Genomic DNA, 24,615 nt, shown 5'->3' with positions numbered 1-24,615 from the left:
TGTAGTTAGCTTTGTATAAAATGAAATAGAAGTGGTGGCGTGTTGCTTTGACTATATTATATGCTAAGAAAAAGAAGCAAGGGTACTGGATTCTCATCTTGTGCCTGTGGCATGTCCCTTAGGGAGGCCCAAGTGCCTGCAACAGGAGACACTCCTGCCAATAGCAGACTTCAGACTGTGGACACTCCACCCCAGCCCAAGGCAAAAAAGAGAGCTTCTGTGAAGCCGCTTAACACCTTGGCGGCCCAAGTCAAGGCAAAAAAGACAAAGATCAAGGCAAAAAAGAGAGGTTCTGTGAAGCTGATTGACACCTTGACGGCCCATGTCCGTGGAAAACAAGCACGGCTCATCACTTCTCTTGACAGGTGCACCTAGTTTCATGGGGGCCAGTCTGATTCCTTGAGTTGGGCATTCTGGTAAATCAGCTAGCCCAGCAGCTTCCAAAGTGGGTGGTATCCCCTCCTCGTAGGTGGTGGGATTACCTAGGCAGGTGCTAAGAGGCAGGTGGTTGCTAGAGGTGTCAGTAGTTTTCAAACCTTGAAAAACTGGTGTCACTGGATCAAATTCATCAATTTTGTTGAATTAAACTAAATAGTTTCAATTGAACTTTGAATAAATATGCAATTAATTGTTCCTGTTTTGAGTTTTATTGAGTTTTAGCTTCCTTATTGGGTTACGCAAAGCAGTATTCTGAGCGATGCTTTACGTAGGTTGGGGGGCTCTGGGGATGAGTTTATGGAACCAAGGGGGCAGTTGCCAGGAAAAGTTTGAAATGCCAGACCAGTGGTTCCCAAAGGATGATTCATTAGTGGCCTTGGGTGATCATCTAATGCAGGGATGAGCTGACTTCAAGGGCTCATCCACACTTTCGTATATGCCATGATACCTAGGCACAGGTCCATGATTTGTAGGTGTGTTTGCTGCTGAACAAGAAGAAACATCAATTGGGTTTTCTGTGGATTGGTGTTTGTTCCACTTCAGTGATAAACAACAGGTTTTCTCAGGGAAAGCACTGAGGCAAGCAGAAAACCGCTCAGACCAGTCCTACAAATAAGGGTCCTGTGCCTGGAAATCATGGCACAAATGGAAGTGTGAGTAAGCTAAAAGTCTTGTATGATCAAGTCCCCTCTTCTCTCCCATCAGGTTTCAATACCACTGTTCCACCTGTGTGTTAAATTTACAAAGCAGTAGTCAAGTGCCTCTTCAAGATCTTTTCACAGTTAAGGCATAATTCAACCAGGGTTAAGTGATGCTGTGTATGTGTGCTTGCTTAAGAGCAGCCTACTTTAATGTGGTGCCCTGCAGAGCAGCCAGCACAGGTTGGGAGAGACTGCCTGAAAACATAAAGAAGTGCCTTTCTGAGATCACATTTAAGCTGAGTCCTCTTGGCAAAAATCCCAGCTAAGTTCATATGGATCTACATATTTCAAAGCAGGTTCTCAACCACTGATCTGTGGCTCTACCCATCAAAGCTAACCTTTGCACCTATTTGTATTGTTAAGGCTGTTTGGGAAAGGGCCATAGCCTACTGGTAGAGCATTGGCTTTGCATGCAGAAGGTCCCCAGGTTCAATCCCCAATGGTGGCTCCAAGTAAGGCTGAGAGAGATTTCCTGTCTGAAACTCTGGAGAGCCACTTCCAGTCAGTGTAGACAACACTGAGCTGCATGGACCAATTTGATTTAAAGCAAGCTACCCGTGTTCTTTTGTTTTCTATTGGAAGGTGGGACATAAGCACTTTATTTAAAACAACAACAACAACCCTGCTACTCCACATTCCTGCCATTGAATCAAAAGATCATAGAATTGCAGAGTTGGAAGGGACCCCCAAGGCTCATCCAGTCTAACCCCCTGAAATGCAGGAATCACAGCTAAAGCACCCCTGACAGATGACCATCCAACCTCTGTTCCAAAACCTCCAAGGAAGGAGAGCCCACCACATTCTAAGGGAATTCATTCCACCATGAAACAGCTCTTTGATCAGGCTGCTTCTTTCCTTTGGCTTCTCCCATGAATGTGGCAACGCTTGCCTTTTTTCTTCTACCTATTGTTTAATTTTAGACTTTCTGCTTTTCTTCATAGAAAGAAGCGTGAAGGCTTCTTGAATTTATTCGTATTAAACTCTGTGAAGATTGATACGGAGCTGAGTGTGGAGGAGCAAAGCGATATCTCAAAAATACTTTCTCGGGTAAGTTCATCTTCATGTGGGCAAGTTCCTAGATTTGTAATAGTGGCACTCATTCATGCAACAAAGGACGAAAACAGCATTTGTGGATTTAAAAAAGTGGTTTGCCATTGTACTGCCATCTCGGTTGTGAGTCTTGGGGGAGGGCAAGGCCCTGACTAACTGCAGATTTGAAAGCTGAGGCAGCTGAATAGATCTTTGGGTTGGGGTACTTGGCTGGTTTCAGTTTTGTTATAATACACCCATTGTCTAAAATGTTTTAAATAGTTTTAAACTGTTTTTGTCTTGCATGTTTCTTGTTTTTTGTGGAATATACCTGGGGAGAGAGGATCTAGGAACAGCAGCCCCATCACAGTGGTTCAGGGTAGGGGGAGGAATGATGTAGGAGCTGGGGTGGGCAGGGTAAAAGGCACAAGGCACAGGCAGTTGGTGACTCTGCCATGTGCCAGTTCCTCTTTGAACTCGAGGACTTATCTTATCAGCCAGCTGTCAGGTCTATGGCTGCTGGTGCTGAATGCGAAGTTGGCTCGGAGTGAGACCATCCTCATCCATTGTTCCTCTGTGGATGTGGAGGCTCGTCTACATGATATAATTGAGACCTGGGTGGGTGAGCAGGGTGGAGTTGGTCTCACCCAGTTGTGCTTACCTGGATACTTGGTGCAGCATCAGGGCAGGCTTGAGGGTCAGGGAAGGGGGTGTTGCTGGTGATCTATAGAAATTCTCTCTCTCTCCAGTATCTCTGTCCAGTGTGGGGGCAGGGATCAAGAATGTGTGTTCCCTGGCATTGGGCAACCACAACAGATTAGGGATTCTGCTGGTTTACTGCCCACCTCGCTGCCAAGCAATCTCCCTGCCCGAGCTGACAGAGCTGGTCTCAGTGTTAAGGACCCCCAGACTGGTGATTCTGGTGAACTTCAACATCCATGCTGAGGTGACTGGCTCTGGAGTGGCTCAGGACTTCATGGCTGCCACGATGACCATGGGGCTGTCCCAACAAGTCACCAGCCCAACACTTGTGGTAGGCCACATTCTGGACCTTGTATTCTCAACTGGGCAGGAAGAGGGTGATTTGAAGGTGGGGAACATTGACATCAGTCCCTTGTCATAGTCAGATCACTTCCTGTTGAGATTTAGGCTGTCAGCATCTTTCCCCCTCCTCGGAGGCGAGGGTCCTGCATGAGTGGTCCAACTTCAAAGGCTGATGGACCCAATGAGTTTCCAGAAGGCTCCTGTTGAAGCCCTGCTCTTGCTCTCCCGGCTTCAGCAAAAGGAACCCGAAGCCTCCGGAGCGCAGTGGGAACTCGCGCTGTGCTCCAAAGGCTTCAGGGATAGCCGGAGGCTTCGGGTTCCTTTTGCTGAAGCCGGGAGAGCAAGACTCTCCCGGCTTCAGCAGAGAGGGAGAGCTGTGCAGCGCCCCTTCAGCCAAGCGGGAGGAGAAATGGAAGGGGCTCCATTTCTCCTGCCACTTGGCTGAAGGGGCGCTGAACAGAGAGAGGGAGAAAATTTTTATGTTCTCCCCCTCTAAAACAAGGTGCGTCCTATAGAGCGAAAAATATGGTAACTGCCAGCCAGTTGCTTATCTCCTCTTCTTGGGGAGAACAGGATGCTGGACCGGACTGTCTTAATCCAGCAGGCTCTTCTGATGTTCCTATGTTCTATGTGAGAATCAGGAGAAAGATAGCATTTGTCATCTTTAGTTCCCCTATTTAAAGTCTCTTGCCTGTTGTCAGGGGGAACCTTACTTGGGTTGATCAAAAGTCTATTTTCTTGGTTTGTGCTTTCAGACCTTTGTCCCTAAGATTCAGGATCAGAATGTGGACTCTGCAGGAGCTCTAGACTATAGTTTGGAAAACATAAGCGGCAGAGGCTTTTTCACTGACTGGCAGAGAGATGTGGGGCAGTGCTATGGGGAGAGGTGGCTCTGAGTTCACAGTCACTTTTTTTGTCTCTTTTGGGACTCAGTGGCCCTATCCCAACAGGTTTGCCAGATAGATAGATAGCAGTAGGAATAGTATTTTTGAGGGGAAAGCTCTTGGGCAGGGGTCAGCATTTTTTTTCAGAAGGGGGCCGGTCCACTGTCCCTCAGACTTTGTGGGGGGCTGGACCATATTTGGGAGGGGGGAATGAACACATTCCTATGCCCCACAAATAACCAAAAGATGCATTTTAAATAAAAACACACATTCTACTTATGTAAAAACACCAGGCAGACCCCACAAATAACCGAGAGATGCATTTTAAATAAAAGGACACATTCTACTCATGTAAAAACACCAGACAGGCCCATAGCTGTCAACCGTCCCTTATTTGGCAGGAAACTCCCTTATCCTAGCACTGTGTCCCGCTGCTGTCCCTTATTGATGATGTCCCTTAAATTTCCCGGGTTTCATGCTCGCAAGCAGCGGCTTGGGGTCCTCCACCACGAGAGAGAGAGCGCGCACGAGCTGCCGCGTCTCCATCTCGGCGCATAGTGAGGAGATGGGTGGCAGTGGGCGGGCGGGCAGCCCCTCTCTTGCGAGTCTTCCACCGCGCTGCCAGGGGAAGCCTGAGGGAGGAGGAAGAGGAGGGGATGGGGAGGGATGCAGAAGGGTGCCACTTCAGCGGCCGTGGCAGCGCCGCAACCGCCTCATGCCAGGCTGGCGGGTGGCGTGGGCAAGAGTCTCTCTCACTCCCTCCCTCTCTCTCTTGGGTGGGGAAGGGCCGATGGAATGCCTCGCACCAGGACGACGGTAGCCCCGACGTGCTGCTTAGCATACCCTCCAACCAGTGCAGCATCTTACTGTAGTGATTTCCCTCTCTGCATCCCTTTCATCCCTTTTATAAATCATTTGTCCATCCATAGTTCAAATTTTTACTACAAGTTTTCTGCCAATCCTACCAATGTATGTAACTCTTTACAATAGCTTTTCAACTACCGTATTTTTCACCCTATAGGACACACTTTTCCCCCTCCAAAAATGAAGGGGAAATGTGTGTGCGTCCTATGGGGTAAATGCAGGCTTTCGCTGAAGCCTGGAGAGCGAGAGGCGTAGGTGCGCACCGACACTTCTCGCTCTCCAGGCTCCAGGAAGCTATCCGCAAGCCATGCGCGCCGGGGGGGAACTCCCCCGGTGCGCAAGGCTTGCGGGCAGCAGCGCAGAGCATGGGGCGCCCTCCGGAGGACGCCCTGTGCTTCGCGCAGGTGTCACCAAGCCTTGCGTGCCCAGGGGAACTCCCCCCGGAAGCGCAAGGCTTGCGGGCGGCAGCCTGCAGCGCGGAGCACGGGGCGCCCTTTGGAGGACGCCCCGTGCTTCGCGCAGGTGTCGGCAAGCCTTGCGCACCAGGGGGAACTCCCCCCAGGCGCGCAAGGCTTGCAGGCGGCAGCCTGCAGCATGGAGCATGGGGCGCCCTTTGGAGGACGCCCGTGCTTCGCGCAGGTGTCCGCAGCCTGCCGCCCAGCGAGCGGGGCGCCCTGAAGCAGAGCGTGGTTTCTAATTCTGCCTGTAAGCTTTGCCATCTCAACGTCATTCATCAGTTTTGTCTGCCACTCTTCTTTGGTCAGAGTTGTAGACCCTTAGGATCATCTAGTCCAACCCCCTGCAAAACACAGTCAGTCACAGCAAAAGCAGCATGGCTCCATCAGTGCCAGACTTCTGTATAAGCTAAGCAAAATCCATTATTTTGGCTGCTGGTCCCTTATTTTCAAATCTGTAAGTTGACAGCTATGGGCAGGCCCCACAAATAACCCAGAGATGCATTTTAAATAAAAGGACACATTCTACTCATGTAAAAACACGCTGATTCCCAGACCGTCCACAGGGGCTGGATTGAGAAGGTGATTGGGCCAGATCCGGCCCCCGGACCTTAGTTTGCCTACCCATGCACTTGGGCATGTGGCAAATGCAGTCTTTTTCTGGAGTTTCTATAGGACCTGCCTGCTCTACGCAGCTCTGCCTTAATTCTCACAGCTTCCAAAGAAGGAACTCAAACAGGGATGGAAGGCCACATTTTCTGTTTTAAAAAAGATATTCCATATCTGCCAAAAGAAAGGAGCAAAACAGGCATGTAGCTACCGTATTTTTCATCCCATAGGACGCACCTACTTTTTTGGGGGGGGGAATAAAGGAAACTTCCCCCCTTTATTTCCCCCCCCCCAAAACCAGGTTGGGGAACAGTGGGGTGGCGGCACTGCGCCTCCCCGCTATCCCCCGAGCTTGTGGGGCTGGCCGATGTCTACCCGGCGCGAGGGGCGCTCTGCTTCAGGGTGCCCCATGCGCCGGGCAGCAGGCTGCTATCCGCAGTGTGGGGAGCCCTGCGGGGAACTCCTGCAGGGCTCCCCATGCTGCGGATGTCTGTCCGGCGGGCGGGGCAATCTGCTTCAGGGCGCCCCACGCGCCGGGCGGCAGGCTGCTATCCGCAGCATGGGGAGCCCTGCGGGGAACTCCTGCAGGGCTCCCCACGCTGCGGATGTCTGTCCGGCGCGCGGGGCGCTCTGCTTGAGGGCGCCCCGCCGGGCGGCAGGCTGCGGACACCTGCGCAAAGCACAGGCGTCCTCCAAAGGGCGCCCCGTGCTCTGTGCTGCAGGCTGCCGTCTGCAAGCCTTGCTCTCCCGGGGGGAGATCCCCCGGGTGCGCAAGGCTTGGTGAAACCTGCGCGAAGCACGGGGCGTCCTCCGGAGGGCGCCCCATGCTCCGCGCTGCACGCTGCCGCCCGCAAGCCTTGCGCGCCGGGGGGAGTTCCCCCGGGCGCGCAAGACTTGCGGATAGCTTCCTGGAGCCTGGAGAGCGAGAGGCGTTGGTGCGCACCGACGCCTCTCGCTCTCTAGGCTTCAGCAAAAGCCTGCATTCGCCCCATAGGACGCACACACATTTCCCCTTCATTTTTGGAGGGGAAAAAGTGTGTCCTATAGGCCGAAAAATACCGTAAGTACCTGAAAAACAGAGATAGTCTGACCTGCCCATCTCTAAAACCCAGATAACTGTCATTTGAACAGAATGGTTCGGATTCTTCCCCACCCCTTCCCCAAAAGCAGTTTTCTGAAGAAGTCACAGGAGTTGAGCTGCTTCAAAGTGCTTTAAAACCTTGATTTCATCCAGACAGAAAACCTCCATTTCTGAAAGAATTGCAATCGGCGTGCGTGTGAGGAGAAGGCCCTCCTATACCTGAATGCTTGTCAAGCTACTCCCCAGCCCCCAACTTTCAATAGATTCTCCCCCACCAACCTGCCCACCACCTCTGCCCAAGAAAATGTCACTCTCCTGTAATGGAGGAAGGGGATCCTGTGTGGTGGTTTTCCCCCCACCTTAGAGACTGAACTACAGTACTCCAGGGATTAGCCGTAGGTGCAGTAAACCTATCATGGTAGCTACAAACTTCTGATTTTCTCTTTAGCCTTTAAGTGGCACCAGATAGTTTCCTTCAGATTGCTGAGTGGCTTAAGGATGCTTACCAAGCTAGACTGATTATGAGGGGGCGGGGGCGGGCGGGTGATGTGGTGATTCTTTTGACTGGCCTTGAGTTGCTTTAGCAATTGCCTTTCTCGTGAGCATATCTGATAGGCTGGGAGATTAGATGAACCTTCTGGTGAATTTTGTTGCCATTGGCAGCAGCTCAAGTGCAGTATTCCTGGCCGAGGCCCCTTCACCTACTCATATGCGTTACCAGTTTGTGGTATCAGCTCTGTGCAAATTTTGAGACAAGCTCATCTGCTGTTTGAGCTCCCTGGCTTCGCTTAGAAGCAAATAGGACAGCATTTTTTTTAGGGGTCTCCTAATGAGTCCAAACCTTTTTTTTTTTAAAAAAAGGAGAAGTTTAGATTAAAAAGTTTAGATTCAATAAAGAAAGAAAGAAAATTAATAAAGATAAAAAGCAAAGCCAGAAACTTACACACATTTAACTTGTGCACATTCAGCTGGTCCCTTCCAACTCAACAGTTCTTTGGTTCTGTGATTTAAATGCACGGCAATAAAAAATGAAAATTAAAAGCCAGAGGTTCCAGGATAAATAGCATCCAACCACCACTGGGTTTTTACTGTACACGATTTTGGCTTTAGGCGTGATCCCCAGAATGTAACCCCTGCGTAAGTTTCAGAGAGGCTACACTCAAAATATTACAGCAGATTGAACATTGTCATTAAACATATTACTCCAAAACATTAACACCCCCCCCCCCAATATTTCCAGAAACCTGTTAGGCTGATTCTAACAGTATTCTTTTATAATAAGTTAACTCAATAATTGCTAATATATTCCAGATTTTTTCAATCCATCCACATATTGTAGGAGATGTACTGCCCGCCCCGATATTATTATTATTATTATTATTATTATTATTATTATTATTATTATTATTATTTGTTTTCATAATCTTAGTAGAAGTTATAAGACATAATACTGATTATTGATCATTTTCCAGGATAGCATGCTTTAGATAGGTCAAAAAGAACTATTTTAGATTCCAAGGGTATAAGGATATCCTAACATGTCAGAAATATTATCCCAAACAGATTTTTAAAATACCCAGACCATCACATTGGTTCTTCATTTGAAGCATCTGTACCTCTTTCTACAAATCAGATTGGGTTAAGTTCTTTCATCCTGCACATGGGATGAACATTCTGTCACGGACCATTACAGAACAGGGATGCTGGGTCTACTCCTAGGTCAGGGAAAAGGAGGCCAGTGGATGAAGAATGATCCCTGATAACTTCAAGGCATTTCCCCCCACCACAGTTCACCCTTAAGTACATCCACTTTATGTCCTGTTTTCCTGAACTCTGTCTAACTTCCCTTCAATATTAGTTAGGGGTCCAGTACAGTGGTACCTCGAGTTACAGACGCTTCAGGTTACATATGCTTCAGGTTACAGATTCCGCTAACCCAGAAATAATACCTCGGGTTAAGAACTTTGCTTCAGGATGAGAACAGAAATCGTGCTCCAGCGGCACGGTGGCAGCAGGAAGCCCCATTAGCTAAAGTGGTGCTTCAGGTTAGAACAGTTTCAGGTTAAGAACAGACCTCTGGAACGAATTACTGTATTTTTTGTCCTATAGGGCGCACCGGCCCATAGGACGCACCTCGTTTTTTGGGGGGGAAATGAAATAAAAAAAATTATTTCCCCCCCCCCCCAGCCGTGGCTGCAGCCCCAAGCCTTGCACACACCTGCCCGAAGCACGGGGTGCCCTCCGGAGGGCTCCCCATGCTTTGGGTGGCAGGCTGCTGCCTGCAAGCCTTGTGAGCCCGCGGGAACTCCCGCCGGGCTTGCAAGGCTTACGAATAGCTTCCTGAAGCCTGGAGAGCTAGAGGCATCGGTGCGCACCGACCCCTCTCACTCTCCAGGCTTCAGGGAAAGCCTGCATTCGCCCCATAGGACGCACACACATTTCCCCTTCATTTTTGGAGGGGGGAAAGTGCGTCCTATGGGGCGAAAAATACGGTAAGTACTTAACCCGAGGTACCACTGTACTTTAAAGCCTCCTGTGTTATACTGCAAGCACCTGCCTTTGACTCCTTGAGAAGTTTTCCTCCTTTCCTCGCTCCCCCTGCCTAGCCTCCCCCTCCTCCATTTCTGGGCCTGTTAGAGGTAAAGCTCTTCTGTGTGTTTAGATAGACAGTGGGGAATATTTCTTCCCCAATATTTTCTGCCTTCTTAGAACAAAACGTGTTCACTTTTTATTTCTTAATAAGCTCCTTTCCGAAGACATTTTGGGTTTTGCTATTTGTAGTACAGTGGTACCTCGGGTTACATACGCTTCAGGTTACATACGCTTCAGGTTACAGTCTCCGCTAACCCAGAAATATTACCTTGGGTTAAGAACTTTGTTTCAGGATGAGAACAGAAATCGTGCTCCAGCGGCGCGGCAGCAGCGGGAGGCCCCATTAGCTAAAGTGGTTCTTCAGGTTAAGAACCGTTTCAGGTTAAGAACGGACCTATGGAACGAATTAAGTACTTAACCCGAGGTACCACTGTAATGCCGCAGTGGCGTCTACCAGCAACATCAACCCTGTAAGTGTTGCTCACAAGTGTGGTGTGTAGTCTGACCTCCTGAAAGAATGCCCTGTGTAGGTTTCCAAAGGGAGATTGGCTGGCTGACGATGGGGAGCCTCTCTTGCAAAATGCAGTGCAGCAGGGACACTTTGGTTGGTCTTGTTTTGGGAACATGGGCACTTCAGGCTGCTGGGTGGCAGGAGGATTGCACGCCTAGACTCCTGGCTTTCATGCAAATATAAGATAAAATGGTTTCTGGGTGAGAGATTGAATTGGAGCAATGTATATGATTATTAGCTCCCATTGCTCGGTTCCTGCTCCTGCCAACCTAGCAGTTAGAAAGCACGCCAGTGCAAGTAGATAAATAGGTACTGCTCCAGCAGGAAGGTAAACGGCATTTCCATGTGCTGCTCTAGTTCGCCAGAAGTGGTTTAGTCATGCTGGCCACATGACCCGGAAACTGTATGCCAGCTCCCTCAGCCAATAAAGCCAGATGAGCACCGCAACCCCAGAGTCGGCCACGACTGGACTTAATGGTCAGGGGTCCCTTTACCTTTACCTTTACTTTATTTGATTATTTCCTCTATATCCCACTTTCCCCTGCAAGGCTCTCTCATTTTATCCCCACAACAACCTAGGCTAGTATGCAGTGACTGGTCACACCCAATGAATTTTATGGCTGAATGGGGATTTGAACCCGGTCACCCAAGGGCCTGGTCCAGCACTTGAACCACTACATCACACTGCCTCTCAGTGAATGAGTCATATTAAGAATTACACTGGAGGTGCAAAAAGAAGAACAGGACACATTACTATATGCAGTGAACCTATAATTCTGCACAAAAATACTGGAAGATGATTATTAGAATAATAACGGGGAAAAAATTGAAATCTAAAGTTCCCTTAGATCCAGTCTGATTGCCACTTGGCAGCCAGGGCTGGCTCTCAGTGCTTTTTTTAATTAATTATTTATTTAAAATGTGTATACACTGCAGCTAAGCAGAGCAGAATTAGCAGGGTAACAGGACCCCCCCTAAAAAAAAGTTACTTTAGATGCCTTAATGTTTTAGCTGACACACATAGAACATATCAAACACGTACTGGGATTTACTGGTACACATCTGGGGGCAACCGCAGCAGTGCCCCAGGTGAAATTCTAGAGCCTAAGCAGAGTGTCAGTGGCAAAACATGAGGAAATGACATGCATGAATTTGGCCTCTAGGACTAAACAGATGAAATACCGTATTTTTCACTCTATAGGACGCACCCGACCATAGGACGCACCTTGTTTTAGAGGGGGAGAAAAAGAGAAAAAAAATCTACCCCTCTCTGCTCAGCGCCCCTTCAGCGAAGCGGCAGGAGAAATGGAGCCCTTCCATTTCTCTTTTTTTTTTTATAGAATATTTATTAAAAATTTTCAATAATAATACAATGAAAAGAAAAAGAAAAATAACAAAAATAAAAAAATAAAAGTATTTAAAAACACACAGAATTTCCATTACTTATTTTCCATTAACTTATTTCCCGGACCTCCTCATACCTCCCTTTTTTGTATTCCAATTCAAATTGTTAGTTCAGCAAATCCTTACCAATAAGTTTTTACCTATTTCTAAACCTTTTTTTTCATATTCTCTTAAAGCATTACAGCTGGAAACCACTTAATTTCTATTCAGCATCATTCTAACATTCATTAATTTTACAATGTTTATGTAAATATTCTTTAAATTTCTTCCAATCGTCTTCCACCGACTCTTCTCCCTGGTCTCGGATTCTGCCAGTCGTTTGTGCCAGCCCCATATAGTCCATCACCTTCATCTGCCATTCTTCCAGAGTGGGTAAGTCTTGTGTCTTCCAGAACTTTGCAATAAGTATTCTTGCTGCTGTTGTGACATACATAAAAAAAGTTCTGTCCTTCTTTGACACCAATTGGCCGACCATGCCCAGGAGAAAGGCCTCTGGTTTCTTCAGGAAGGTATATTTAAATACCTTTTTCATTTCATTATAGATCATTTCCCAGAAAGCCTTAATCCTTGGGCACGTCCACCAAAGGTGAAAGAATGTACCTTCATTCTCTTTGCATTTCCAACATTTATTATCGGGCAAATGATAATTTTTTGCAAGCTTGACTGGTGTCATGTACCACCTGTATATCATTTTCATAATATTCTCTCTTAAGACATTACATGCCGTAAATTTCATACCTGTGGTCCACAACTGTTCCCAGTCAGCAAACATAATGTTCAGTGGTGCCTCGCAAGACGAAATTAATTCGTTCTGCGAGTTTTTTTGTCTAGCGAATTTTTCGTCTTGCGAAGCACGAAATCCCATAGGAATGCATTGAAAATCAATTAATGCGTTCCTATGGTCAAAAAAAGTCCAAACAAAGCCAAATTTGGTGCAACAAGAGTTTATTACCTGCTCTTTAAAGTCACACATACTGTAAAGAGCAGTTCAAAAATTGAAGGAAAAATAAATTAAGTTTATAAACATGACAGAAAAACATTTAAAAATCAACAAAGTGTACAGTACATTTTCTAAGACTCTGGGGGACCACTCGAAGAAGGTTCCTCTTCCACTCTTTGCTTCTTGCTCAAGAACCTGTCCATAGTCTGCTGCTTCATCCGCCTTTTCAGCACCTCCCTGAAAGACGACATGACCGTCGTATCATAGCTGTTCCCAAGGTCATGTGCCTTGTGCTTGTCAGGGTGGTGCTGGTCTGCAAAAGTCTGCACCTCCTTCCACTTCTGGCAAATGTCCCTCAGTTTTTTGGAGGACAGCCGTTCCTCGGTTGCTTCCTCCTCTTCCAGCGAGGCCCGCTCCTGCACAGCCTCTGCCTGCAGTTTGACCAGCTCCTGGGTGCTCAGCTCGTGGTCGTGCTCCTCCACCAGCTCGCTGACGTCCTCCTCTGTGACCTCCAGTCCCATGGTCCTCCCCAAGGCAACAATGTCCTGCACCACTGTTGACTCTGCTGCAAAGTCTTCAGCCGCAGGAACATCAGAACTGGCAGCCTCTCCATGCCTGACCACGCTGTGGATTCCAGATCTTGCCTTGAACCGGTCAAACCAACCTCTGCTTGCCTTGAAGACTTCTGGCTCGCCTGAGGTTCCTGGCTGATCCCGGACGAGGTCTGCGTGCAAGGCCTTGGCCTTCTCGCAAATGACGGCCTCAGTCACTGTGTCCCCTGCACACTGCTTCTCTTCTAACCAGATGAGCAGCAACTTCTCGACCTCCTCCAGAACAGCTGGGCGGTTCTTCACGATCCTGGTGACTCCCTTGGCTGCATCTGTCGCCATGATCTTCTCCCTCATCTTCAGGATGGTCCAGATGGTTGATGGATTCCTCCCGTACTCCCTGGCGAGGTCCGTCACACGCATTCCGCTGTCGTGCTTCCGGATGATCTCCTTCTTCATTTCCAGCGTCACCTTCTCCTTCTTCCTCTCGCCGGCCTCTGCAGCAGCAGTCTTCTTGGGTCCCATGGCAGCACAGCTCCTTCGTAAATTCAGAAAAAGAAAAAGAAATCAATGATGTGCTTCAAATCCAAAAAAATCAAAAGCACATAGCCACCCACCACACAGAAATTAAAACCCAGAACCAAGTCCTTGAATCCCAAACAGCCCTACCCAAAATCCAAAAACCCCCCAAAAAGTTTTAAAAATTTAACTTACGAAATGGATGCAAAAGAAGTTCTGGAAAAGCTTCAACAATCAATCACCGAAGTCTTCAGAAACCTCAAATGGCTGCAAAAGAAGTTTTGGAAAAGCTTCAAAAATCACCAAAGTCTTCAAAAACCTCAACTGTTCCCCCAGCCACCCACCCACCCACCACGCAGAAATTGCAAACCCCTCCCCAACTGCTCCCCCAGCCCCTCCCCAACTGCTGCAAACCCCTCCCCAACTGTTCCCCCAGCCAACCAGCACACAGAAATTCAAACCCAGAAAATTTTTTCAAAAAAACAACAACATGGCCCAATGGTCACAGAGAAACAGAAAAATGCAGGAAAACCCCCCACAAGCCCCCAGATTCCTGCAAAACCCTCCCCAACTGTTCCCCCAGCCAACCAGCACACAGAAATTCAAACCCAGAATTTTTTTTTAAAAAAAACAACATGGCCCAATGGTCACAGACAAACAGAAAAATGCAGGAAAATCCCCCACAAGCTTCCAGATTCCTGCAGAAACCCCACCAACTGTTCCCCCAGCCACCCAGCACACAGAAATTCAAACTCAGATTTTTTTTTTAAAAAAAACAACATGGCCCAATGGTCACAGAAAATCAAAAAAATTCAAAAAAAATCCCCCACAAGCTCCCAGATTCCTGCAACCCCCTCCCCAACTGTTCCCCCAGCCAACCAGCACACAGAAATTCAAACTCAGATTTTTTTTAAAAAAAAGAACAACATGGCCCAATGGTCACAGAGAAACAGAAAAATGCAGGAAAATCCCCCACAAGCTCCCAGATTCCTGCAGAAACCCCACCAACTGTTCCCCCAGCCACCCAGCACACAGAAATTCAAACTCAGAATTTTTTTTAAAAAAACAACAACATGGCCCAATGGTCACAAAAAATCATAAAAATTCAAAAAAATCCCCCACAAGCTCCCAGATTCCTGCAGAAACCCCACCAACTGTTCCCCCAGCCACCCAGCACACAGAAATTCAAACTCAGATTTTTTTTTAAAAAACCCACATGGCCCAATGGCCACAAAAAATTATTTAAAAATTCAAAAAAACCCCCCACAAGTTCCCAGATTCTCTTTTAAAAACCCCCAAACACCAAGTCCTTGAATCCCAAACACCCCAACCCAAAATCCAAAAACCCCCCAAAATGTTTTAAAAGTTTAACTTACCAAATGGATGCAAAAGAAGTTCTGGAAAAGTTCTGGAAAAGCTTCAAAAATGAGCAAAGTCTGAGAAAAGGCTACCAAACCGCGTGCTAACAGTTGCTCCTCGAAGTCAAGTCACAGCTGCAGCTGTTCAAGCAAAGACCCTTGGTTTTAACGGTTTTAAGGAAACAAAGTCGCAATACGTTTTCGTCTTGCGAAGCAAGCCCATAGGGAAATTCCTCTTGCGAAGCAACTCGAAAACGGAAAACTCTTTCGTCTAGCGAGTTTTCCGTCTTGCGAGGTGTTCGTCTTGCGGGGCACCACTGTATGTCCAACATCTTGTGCCCATTTAATCATAGCAGATTTCACCGTTTCATCCTGAGTGTTCCATTTCAACAGCAAGTTATACATCTTTGACAAAATCTTAGTTTTAGGTTCTAACAGTTCTGTTTCTAATTTTGATTTTTCCACCTGGAAGCCAATTTTCTTGTCCAAATTATATGCCTCCATTATCTGGTAATAATAAAGCCAATCTAGCACTTTGTTTTTTAATTTCTCAAAACTCTGCAGTTTCAATCTATCTCCTTCTTGTTCCAAAATTTCCCAATATTTCGGCCATTTGGCCTCCATATTGAGCTTTTTCTGGGCTTTTGCTTCCATTGGTGACAACCACCTTGGGGTTTTATTTTCCAGTAGATCCTTATATCTTATCCAGACATTAAACAATGCTTTCCTGACAATATGGTTTTTGAATGCTTTATGTGCTTTAACCTTGTCGTACCACAAATATGCATGCCACCCAAAAACGTTGTTAAAACCTTCTAAATCCAAAATGTCTGTGTTCTCAAGAAGCAGCCAATCTTTCAACCAGCAGAATGCTGCTGATTCATAGTAAAGTTTAAAGTCTGGCAGGGCAAATCCACCCCTTTCCTTTACATCAGTTAATATATTGAATTTTATTCTGGGCTTCTTGCCCTGCCAGACAAATCTAGATATATCTTTCTGCCACTTCTTGAAACAGTCCATCTTGTCCACAATTTGCAATGTTTGAAACAAAAACAACATTCTAGGCAATACATTCATCTTTATAGCTGCAATTCGACCCAACAAGGAAAGCTTCAAATTTGACCAGATTTCTAAATCTTTTTTCACTTCCATCCAACATTTTTCATAGTTATCTTTAAATAAGTTCCCATTTTTAGCTGTCATATTAATCCCCAGGTATTTCACTTTCTTAACCACGGTCAAACCACCCGCCACCATTTTTAAAAACCCCGGGACAGCGGAGAAGTCCTCTGCTGTCCTGGGGTTTTTTAAAATGCTGGGGGTGGGAAGAAAAGCCCTTGCCCCCCCCCAGCCTTCAGAAGAGGTCGGGGGACAGACTGTCCCTGGACCTGGTCTGAAGGCGGTTTCCATAGGAGCGCATTGATTGATTTTCAATGCATTCCTGTGGGAAACCGTGCTTTGCAAGACGAAAAACTTGCAAGACGAAAAAACTTGCAGAACGAATTAATTTCGTCTTGCGAGGCACCACTGTAAACAACATTCAGAGATTTATTGATTCCTGATCAAATGAACTATGCACAAGCTGTGTGTTTTATTATAAATACTTTGCAAACCAAACAAAGCTAAGCAACTGTCACCTCACATTCAGATTGGTTTTTAAGCATCTGCCCTGGGTGCTCATCTACTACTGAGCCAGATTTATGGTTCTTGAGTTAATTTACAAGGCCCTGAGCTGCTTAGGTACTGGGTACTTCAGGAACTGCCTAAACCCAAATACAGTGGTGCCTCGCAAGACGAAATTAATTCGTTCCGCAAGTTTTTGCGTGTTGCGAGTTTTTCGTCTTGCGAAGCACGGTTTCCCATAGGAATGCATTGAAAATCAATCAATGCGTTCCTATGGAAACCGCCTTCAGACCAGGTCCGGGGACAGTCTGTCCCCCGACCTCTTCTGAAGGCTGGGGGGGGGACAAGGGCTTTTCTTCCCACCCCCAGCATTTTAAAAAACCCCAGGACAGCAGAGGACTTCTCCGCTGTCCCGGGGTTTTTTAAAATGGTGGCGGGCGGCAGCGCTGCCACCCGCCAGCATTTTAAAATCACCCCGGGGCAGCGGAGGACTTCTCCGCTGTCCCGGGGCGATTTTAAAGCCCCCGGGAAGGCAGGCGGGGGGGGAGCAAAGACTTTTGCCCCCCGCCGGCCTTCAGAAGAGGTCCAGGACCTCTTCTGAAGGCCGGCGGGGGGCAAAAGTCTTTGCTTCCCCCTGCCTGCCTTCAAAAGCCATCCGGGAAGGCAGGCAGGGGGGAGCAAAGACTTTTGCCCCCCGCCGGCCTTCAGAAGAGGTCCAGGACCTCTTCTGAAGGCCGGCGGGGGGCAAAAGTCTTTGCTACCCCCCCCGTCTGCCTTCAAAAGCCGTCCGGGATAGCGGGAAGCGCTTTCCTGCTATCAGGGACCGCTTTTAAAATGCTGGCGGTGGGGAGCAAAGCCTTTCAGCCCCCACCGGCCTTCCTGGACCTCTTCTGAAGGCTGGGGGGGAAGGCTTTGCTCCCCACCGCCAGCATTTAAAAGAGGTCCCCGGTGATTTCCCTATGGGCTTTCTTCTTGTGAAGCAAGCCCATAGGGAAATTCGTCTTGCGAAGCAACTCGCAAATGGAAAACCCTTTCGTCTTGCGGGTTTTCCGTCTTGCGAGGCATTCGTCTTGCGGGGCACCACTGTATCCCAGCTCATTCACTGAGATCACCTGCAGGAGCGTTGTTGTTCATTCCCCAACTTGGTGAGGCTTCTTTGACAACAATGAAAAACCAAGCCTTTCATGTCATTGGCCGAGTGCTGTGGAACACCCTGCCAATAGAGATTCAGCAGGCTTCTGTGCCAACCTAAGTCCCTGCTCAAGATGTTTCTATTCTTATTATATAGGCAGTTAAGAATACAACTTTCCATAATAGTTCGTTGATTCCTGATTTTAAATTTTTGCATAATCTTTATTGTATGGGCTTTATATACAATTCTTGTAAACCACTCTGATTTCTTTTTAATGAATAACGGAATATAAGTAAGTGCTCGTCCTTAATAGTTTCCTTGTATGTTTGCTTTCACCTAGATGACAGGGGAAACTGTTGCGACTGGGATGAATGAGCAGGAGGCACCAATGAATGGTGAGCTATTGGAAATAGATGAACTGCTTTGGTAGAAAGCTTATTTATTCCCAGATGTCGATCAACATGGTGGTGGTGGCAGTGCAGGGAGATGACCCCCCCCCCCACATACACTTGGTGTAGGAAGGGTTATGGACTGGTTATGGAGTGGTCAGGCATAGGGCTTGCCCACAGTTTGCTTGTGCCATGCCCACCAAGCACATGTCTGAGAGACTTTCCGCTTGTCCTGAGCTTTCGAGGCACAAGTCAAAGAGGTTTTCCGTTTGCCCCGCCACTTTCCCTGGGGAAACCCTTAGCCCTGACATTTGTTCCGATCCAGTGGTAAAGAGTGGGTTTTCCCAGGGGAAAGTGGTGGGGAGAATGAGCTCATAGATGTGTAGTCTGGGGAGAAGCCAAACTAGACAGTTTTGATGTGGACTCATTATTTTATTTTATATAAATAGGGAGAGTCACCTAAGTACTCCTCCCAGTGGTTACTCTTTGTAATAGCTGGGCTATATAGACTCATCTTAAAATCTTGGCTATGTGCAACTGCATCTCTTTATTTATTTTTATGCTGGGTATGCTCCATGTTTGCTTGGTCATATGCTAACGATAAATAAATAAATAATTGAAAAGAAAAGAAAAGAAAGGATTACGGTTCAGGCAGCATGGAATTCTTTTTTGCAAACCGCTTTGAGGTTAGTTTGTTCGTTTGTTTGTTTTTAAAAAGCAGCATATAAATTTTATGAAATAATAAAAATAATAAAAGGAATAAAGTCCACTCTGGTGGCCTTACATCTGTGATCCATTCGGACATGCAGGCTACCCCTTGATGTTGCTTGTTCACCCCTTGATTATACATGTGGAGTCTCACTTAGCTGTAATGTTGGTGGGTGTGTTTTCCCTCTCCGCAGACTTGCTTCTGACTCACAGCCACGTGAATCCCATGTTGGGGGAGCCTCCAACTTTCAAGAAGGAATATGACAGCGGTATTCCCCTGGAGGCTTCTGTTGACATCATACCTCCTGTTCATTTCAGCGATGAGGCACTTGAGGAGTGCCTTGGTCAAGTATACCAAGTAGATGGCGCACCTGCCCTGTTGCTCCTGGATCAGCCGGTTTTCTTTGAAAATGTGTAAAATAACTAAAGAGCCCCCCCCCCTCTGCTCCCCAGCCTGGTTGCAGATTTCATAGAGAAAGCTACCTAGATGTAGCTTTCAGCACCAAAGGCTGGTGGAGCTCTTGCTTCTCCTTTCTGCGGTTTTCTGTAAGGAGAGGGTTTATTCTGCTTTTTCTGAATACCAAAGCCTGTGCAGCTAAAAAGCTGGAATTGTGCCACAATGGTTTGTTTGTTTTTTCAAAAAACAAATAATCCAAAAGAAGTTTATTTTATATACAAGTATTTTTTCTAGGCTTTGCAACTTGTAGCTCACTGTAAACCTTTGCCTATCAAATTGTCTAGTCTCGTGATATCCAGTATTGCAAAACTGCAATAATTTAACTCTTGTTAAATTTTGACTCAGAGGTGGTTTGTACTCCTGTTAGGATTTATTAACCTTTGTGAAAATCAGAACTAAAGAGGCTGTTCCCTTGCCTCTTCTGACTACTGTTGTCAGAATACTGTTGTATTCTTTGGTTATGTATTTTTTCATTTTGGTTATGCATTCTTTGGTTTCACCTCTGATTTTTTTATTATTATTTATCATCATCATTATCATCATCATTATTAAATTTATTAGTCACTTTTTCTTTGCCACAGCAACCCAGAACAACTAATGAAATCACAAAACAACAACAACCTGAAATACACAAACTAAAATTGGGGGCAGGCAAAACATCCCACTCACTTTAAACGATCACAGATAGAGGCCTGGTTGGAAAGCAAAAATTTTGCCCAACACTGAAGATATATAACAATGGCACCAGGTCTGCCTCCCAGGGTGAAGCATCCCACAAGAAAGAGTCATATTGAGAAGGCCCTATTCTCATGTTGCCAACCTCAGGAGCTCCCATGGGTGGAGCAGAAGAAGGAGGGCCTCAGATGACAATTGCAGGGACTGTGTTGGTTCATATGGGAAGGGCTGGTCCTTGGGGTACTGGGGTTCTGAGAAGCATAACACTGTAAATATCAAAACCAGCACTTTAAACGGGGCCCAGAAACCTATTGGTAGCCAGTGCAGTTGGGCTAGGATCGGTGTGATATGCGCAGTGCATCTTGCCACAATGAGAAAATATCGATGTAAGCAATTTGTTTCCTTTGGGAAATTATATTTCTAATTCCTGTGTGTGAAATGATGCCAGTATGTAGCTACAATACTGAGTATAAAGGCAACGCTTTAAAAAAAAAGCTGCTTTTTTCTGTGCACTGTCCGCCAACTCCTCCCAAGTCACTTCTCAATAAATTTGTAGCAATAAGCAAAATAAATATCATTAAGATTGTGTTTGTTTGTGTGATTAAGTTTTCTCTTTTTAACTCCTGGGCCAAAAGTTTGAATGATTCCTGTGACCTGTCCCACCTGCATATCTCGGGCAAATGACCTTTATTATAAAGAGTGTGACCTGATGCTTGTTTTCTCCCAGAGCTCTTCACAAGGTTTCACAGTTTGAGACTTGGGGGGGGGGGGGATGGTGGCAGGGAGAGTCTTCCCTGCACTCAAAAACAGTGATAGGAAACAATCTAACATACTGTATTGCTTTGTTTTAAAGTGATTGTGCTTTAGTTACACAACCACTTTCCATAAAGTCCGCTGTTTGCCTTGTGAGGTTGCTTAATGGTTCGCTTTCCCAAAAGCAAAGCCCCTCTGTAGTCCCTAGGCAGTGTTAAATGTCCTCCTCCTTTCTGCTATTCCTGGATTTGGCCCTTGCACCATCCGAAGCAGGAACATAGGAGAGCAAATGCAAAGGGGATGGTGGTTTAGGTTTGCTGATGAGCTGCATAGCAATGATGAGGCCTAGCAAACTTCCTATTGAAATGGAATACTTTTATTTACAAGTACTGTAATTGTATAACAGGCTAGGAAAGCCTTTTGGGAATTTCATATGGCTCTTCTTGTGTCAATCTGGGCATGAAGAACAGAGGTTCTCCAAATTAGTGGGTCTATTTTATCCTAAGCTTTGTTTTCAATAAATTAAGGACCTGTGATTTTCATATATATTAGAAAGTTTATACTGGCAAATCAAAACTCAAGTACATTCGCTCCTGCTAATTGGTGCTCATCATATATTTTTGCATTCCTTCCAGTCTTTTTTAATTCTTTTGGTTCAACTGATGGATGCAGATTTAAATTCTTGGGTTTCAGAACTGACGTTTAAAATGCCATTGACACAAGTACTTAAACACAGTACACAGAAACCACTTGCAGGACCAGGCATCGGGGTCCCCATACCCCAACCCATATAAATAAGAGACCAGTAAGACTGGTTTTGGGTTTAAAAAAGGCCACAGCTTTATTGAATACAGATGAAAGAGGTTTGGCTTGGGCATGGGGCAATCTAAATACGGTACTTCCAGCCCGCCCACTGGAAGTGACGCCTGGTCAATCCAGGTGGGGGTTTCTAAAACTTACATAAAATAGGGTGACCTCTGCAGGGACCACCGTCTGGGGGAGTCCCTTTAACCCTGGCCCCCAGGGCATGTGGATGTGGCCACTCCCCCCGATCCCTTTAACGGGATACCTTAGCATTTGGAGGGGCAGGCAGAGACTACAACCTTGCCTCCATCCAAGACAAAGGATTGCCCCAATGCCCAAGCAGTTGTGACGATTGTGACGAGGTGGGGAAAACCACCGCGTAAAAGCCAATTAGCCCAGTGGGCAAATTCCTACCCTGCTCCATGAAGAACAGCGACCACAGCAAAATCATCAACTATCATCGTAAACCAAGGGTGGGTGGGCAGGGAAATCCAGCGAAGGAATGAACAGGTAGTGCCCCGGGTACAGGCTGATTAAATGGGCAAGGGGTGGATCCAAGGGAAGCCTACCTGCTCCATCAGTTCTGCCCCCTGGTACAGCCCATGTCCCCAGCCTGCATCCCCATTAGCCAAAGCCAGGAGCAGGCTAGGATCCTCTTCCTGATAGGCAGCTGGAGCTTATGCCTCTACCGCCCATCAGGAAGGGCACTGAAGTTCAAGTTCCCTCACTGGGGCCCCAGTGAAGCCTTTGCCATCCTGCAATGCTGCCACACCAAGAGGACTTTGCAGCATTTCTTTCTTTTAGCATATGCTAAAATGTGGAACTGCTTAACATGAGAAACTTGCACAAGTCATTAAATTTCAGGATTGTCACACCAGCAAATCCTTTGCATTTCTCTCTTAAACCAAGAGAAGTGAGACAAAAGGGCAGGGTCAGATGCAAGGGCTCTAGCTGAAGCGACTCCAGTCATAAGGGTGTTGCACTGTTGGAACACACGAAATGTTCCAGGGGAGGCATGAAGGAGAGAAAGTCTCTCCATGGGCAACAGCACCAGGGGCTCTTCCAACCTTACAGTGCTGTTGTCCTGTTGTAGTCTCAACCACAAAAGAGTTACTGTAAAATTGGAAAGGTTCAGGAAAGGGCAAACAAAAGCATCAGGGGGATGGAACGACCCTCCCCCCATGTGAGGAAAGGTTGCAACATTTGGGACTTTTTGCTTAAAGGGCAAAGATGAATAAGAGGAGACATGGTAGAAGTTTGTAAAATTATGCACCTTCTAGAGAAAGGGGATAGAGAAGTGTTTCTCTCTGACATAACACTAGAACTCGTGGGCATCCCAGGAATCTAAGCAGTGGAAGATTCAGGACAGGTAAAAGAAAGGACTTTTCCATGCAGCACATCGTTAAACTCTGGAACTCCATCCCACAGGAGGCAGTGATGGACACCAACTTGGGTGGCTTTAAAAGAGGATTAGACAAATTCATTGAGAACAAAGGGCTATTTGCCATATGCCAATCTTCTGCCTCCACAGTTTGAGAATGTTTCTGGATAGCAGTGAATTTGTCTACCCCATATTTTAAAAGTAATCCATGGGAGGGGGGACATGGATGCAAGAGCTCTCTCCCCTAATGCAGTTCCCAACAAACTGGTATTCAGAAGCATTATTGCCTTTGACTTGAGCCAGAGCATAAGAATCATGCCTAGCAGTCTTTCATAGTCTTATGATCCTTCATGAATTTGTCCAATACTCTTTTAAAGCCATCTAGGTTGATGGCCATCACTGCCTCCTGTGGGAGTGAGTTCCATAGTTTAACAAGGCACTGTGTGAAGGACTTTTCTTTCATCTGTCATGAAAATTCCAGAATTCAGCTTCATTAGGTGGCAAAGGCTGCGGGGTATTTAATCTGGCTCTACTTGCATCAATAGGCTGGCTGCACGATGCAAAACCCTGAACAAAATCAGGGTTCTAAATTGCCCACATGATTACAGGAGGCTCCCTGCTGCACAAGGCTGCCCACCAATTCCTGGAGGAGGGCAATTTGGAATAAGGGTGGGGTGGGGTGCCTGCCTCCACAATCTTCAACATTTGTCCATTTAGTTAAAAATAAGGAGCTGAGTCAGAATACTTCCGCACAGAAGTCCTGCAATTCTACAGATCCAGTTCCTGAAAATAATGTGCTGTGTACATGTCAGAAATTATGCATGTACTGTATTCCCTCACCACAGTGATGTGCCCAGACAGAAATTATACAGGTGCAGCTCTCTCCCCCCCCCCAACTGTTGCTGTGTACATACCCAACAATTTATGCCTGATGCATCCACAAAATACACAATGTTCCTTCACCATGGCAACATGTGAATGTCAAGACGAACATTTTACAGACGCAGCTTCTGCAAACGCAGCTAAGAATTTCTACCTGATGTGCAGCCTTAAAATTTCTGCAAGCACAAAAGACTGTTGAGTCACCAGAACAACATGTAGTGAATTTCCAGGTAGAAATAGTACAGATACACTTCTTCCACCAGTTGCTACAAATGCAGATGAGGAATTCCTGCTCCAACACACGATATACTCTTCACATAACAAACTAAGCCCAATTGTCAACTGAAAGAAGACACGGTGTAAGTGAAATCTGGCCAAATTAATACACTGCCTCAGGTCCTATATACCAAATTTCATACTGACACAGTCAATTGTTTTAATTTTATAAATAATAGAATTTAGAATTTAGAAAAGAACCAAGGGAAACAGGGATTCAAATCCCCACTCAGCCATGAAGCTTACTGGCTTACCTTGGTCCAGTCATAATCTCATAACATAACCTACCTCACAGGGTTTTCAGGAGGATAAAATGTAGAGGGGGAGAACCGCACAGATAGCCTTTGACTCACATATGAGGAAAGATTGCAATGTTTGGGACTTTTTAATTTAAAGAGAATGCAAGTAAGAGGAGACATGATAAAAATTTATAAAATTATGCACCGCCTGGAGAAAGTGGCTAGAGAAATGTTTCTCTCTGCCATAACACTAAACAGGATTAGACAAATTCATAGGGGATAAGAATGTCAAAGGCTACTAGTCACAATGGCTGTGCTC

The 24,615-nt window shown here is 46.4% G+C and overlaps 1 protein-coding gene and 2 long non-coding RNA genes across 3 annotated transcripts in view; 2 read left to right on the top strand and 1 right to left on the bottom strand.

Moving 5' to 3' along the window:
• The window catches only part of LOC309362356 (heat shock factor protein 3-like), a gene marked incomplete at its 5' end in the record, with an annotated part of 34,838 nt that extends 14,289 nt beyond the window's left edge, over positions 1–20,549 (top strand). Inside the window, 3 exons of the mRNA XM_081898001.1 lie at positions 2,081–2,186; positions 18,073–18,127; positions 19,024–20,549. Coding sequence (XP_081754127.1) covers positions 2,081–2,186; positions 18,073–18,127; positions 19,024–19,247 — 385 coding nt within the window. The remainder of the gene's footprint in view (positions 1–2,080; positions 2,187–18,072; positions 18,128–19,023) is intronic.
• Positions 12,393–14,688, top strand: LOC309362335. The gene is made up of 2 exons (XR_014164922.1): positions 12,393–12,674; positions 14,146–14,688. It is a non-coding gene; the product is annotated as an uncharacterized lncRNA (long non-coding RNA).
• Positions 12,911–14,135, bottom strand: LOC309362317. Its single transcript, XR_014164895.1, has 3 exons — positions 13,811–14,135; positions 13,107–13,638; positions 12,911–12,932 (listed from the first exon to the last, which is right to left on the bottom strand). It is a non-coding gene; the product is annotated as an uncharacterized lncRNA (long non-coding RNA).
• Positions 20,550–24,615: the final 4,066 nt, after the last annotated feature.

The sequence above is a fragment of the Podarcis melisellensis genome (assembly GCF_964234715.1).
Source record: "Podarcis melisellensis genome assembly, chromosome: Z".
Lineage (NCBI taxonomy): Eukaryota > Metazoa > Chordata > Lepidosauria > Squamata > Lacertidae > Podarcis > Podarcis melisellensis.
This window is presented reverse-complemented; position numbering and strand designations above follow the sequence as displayed.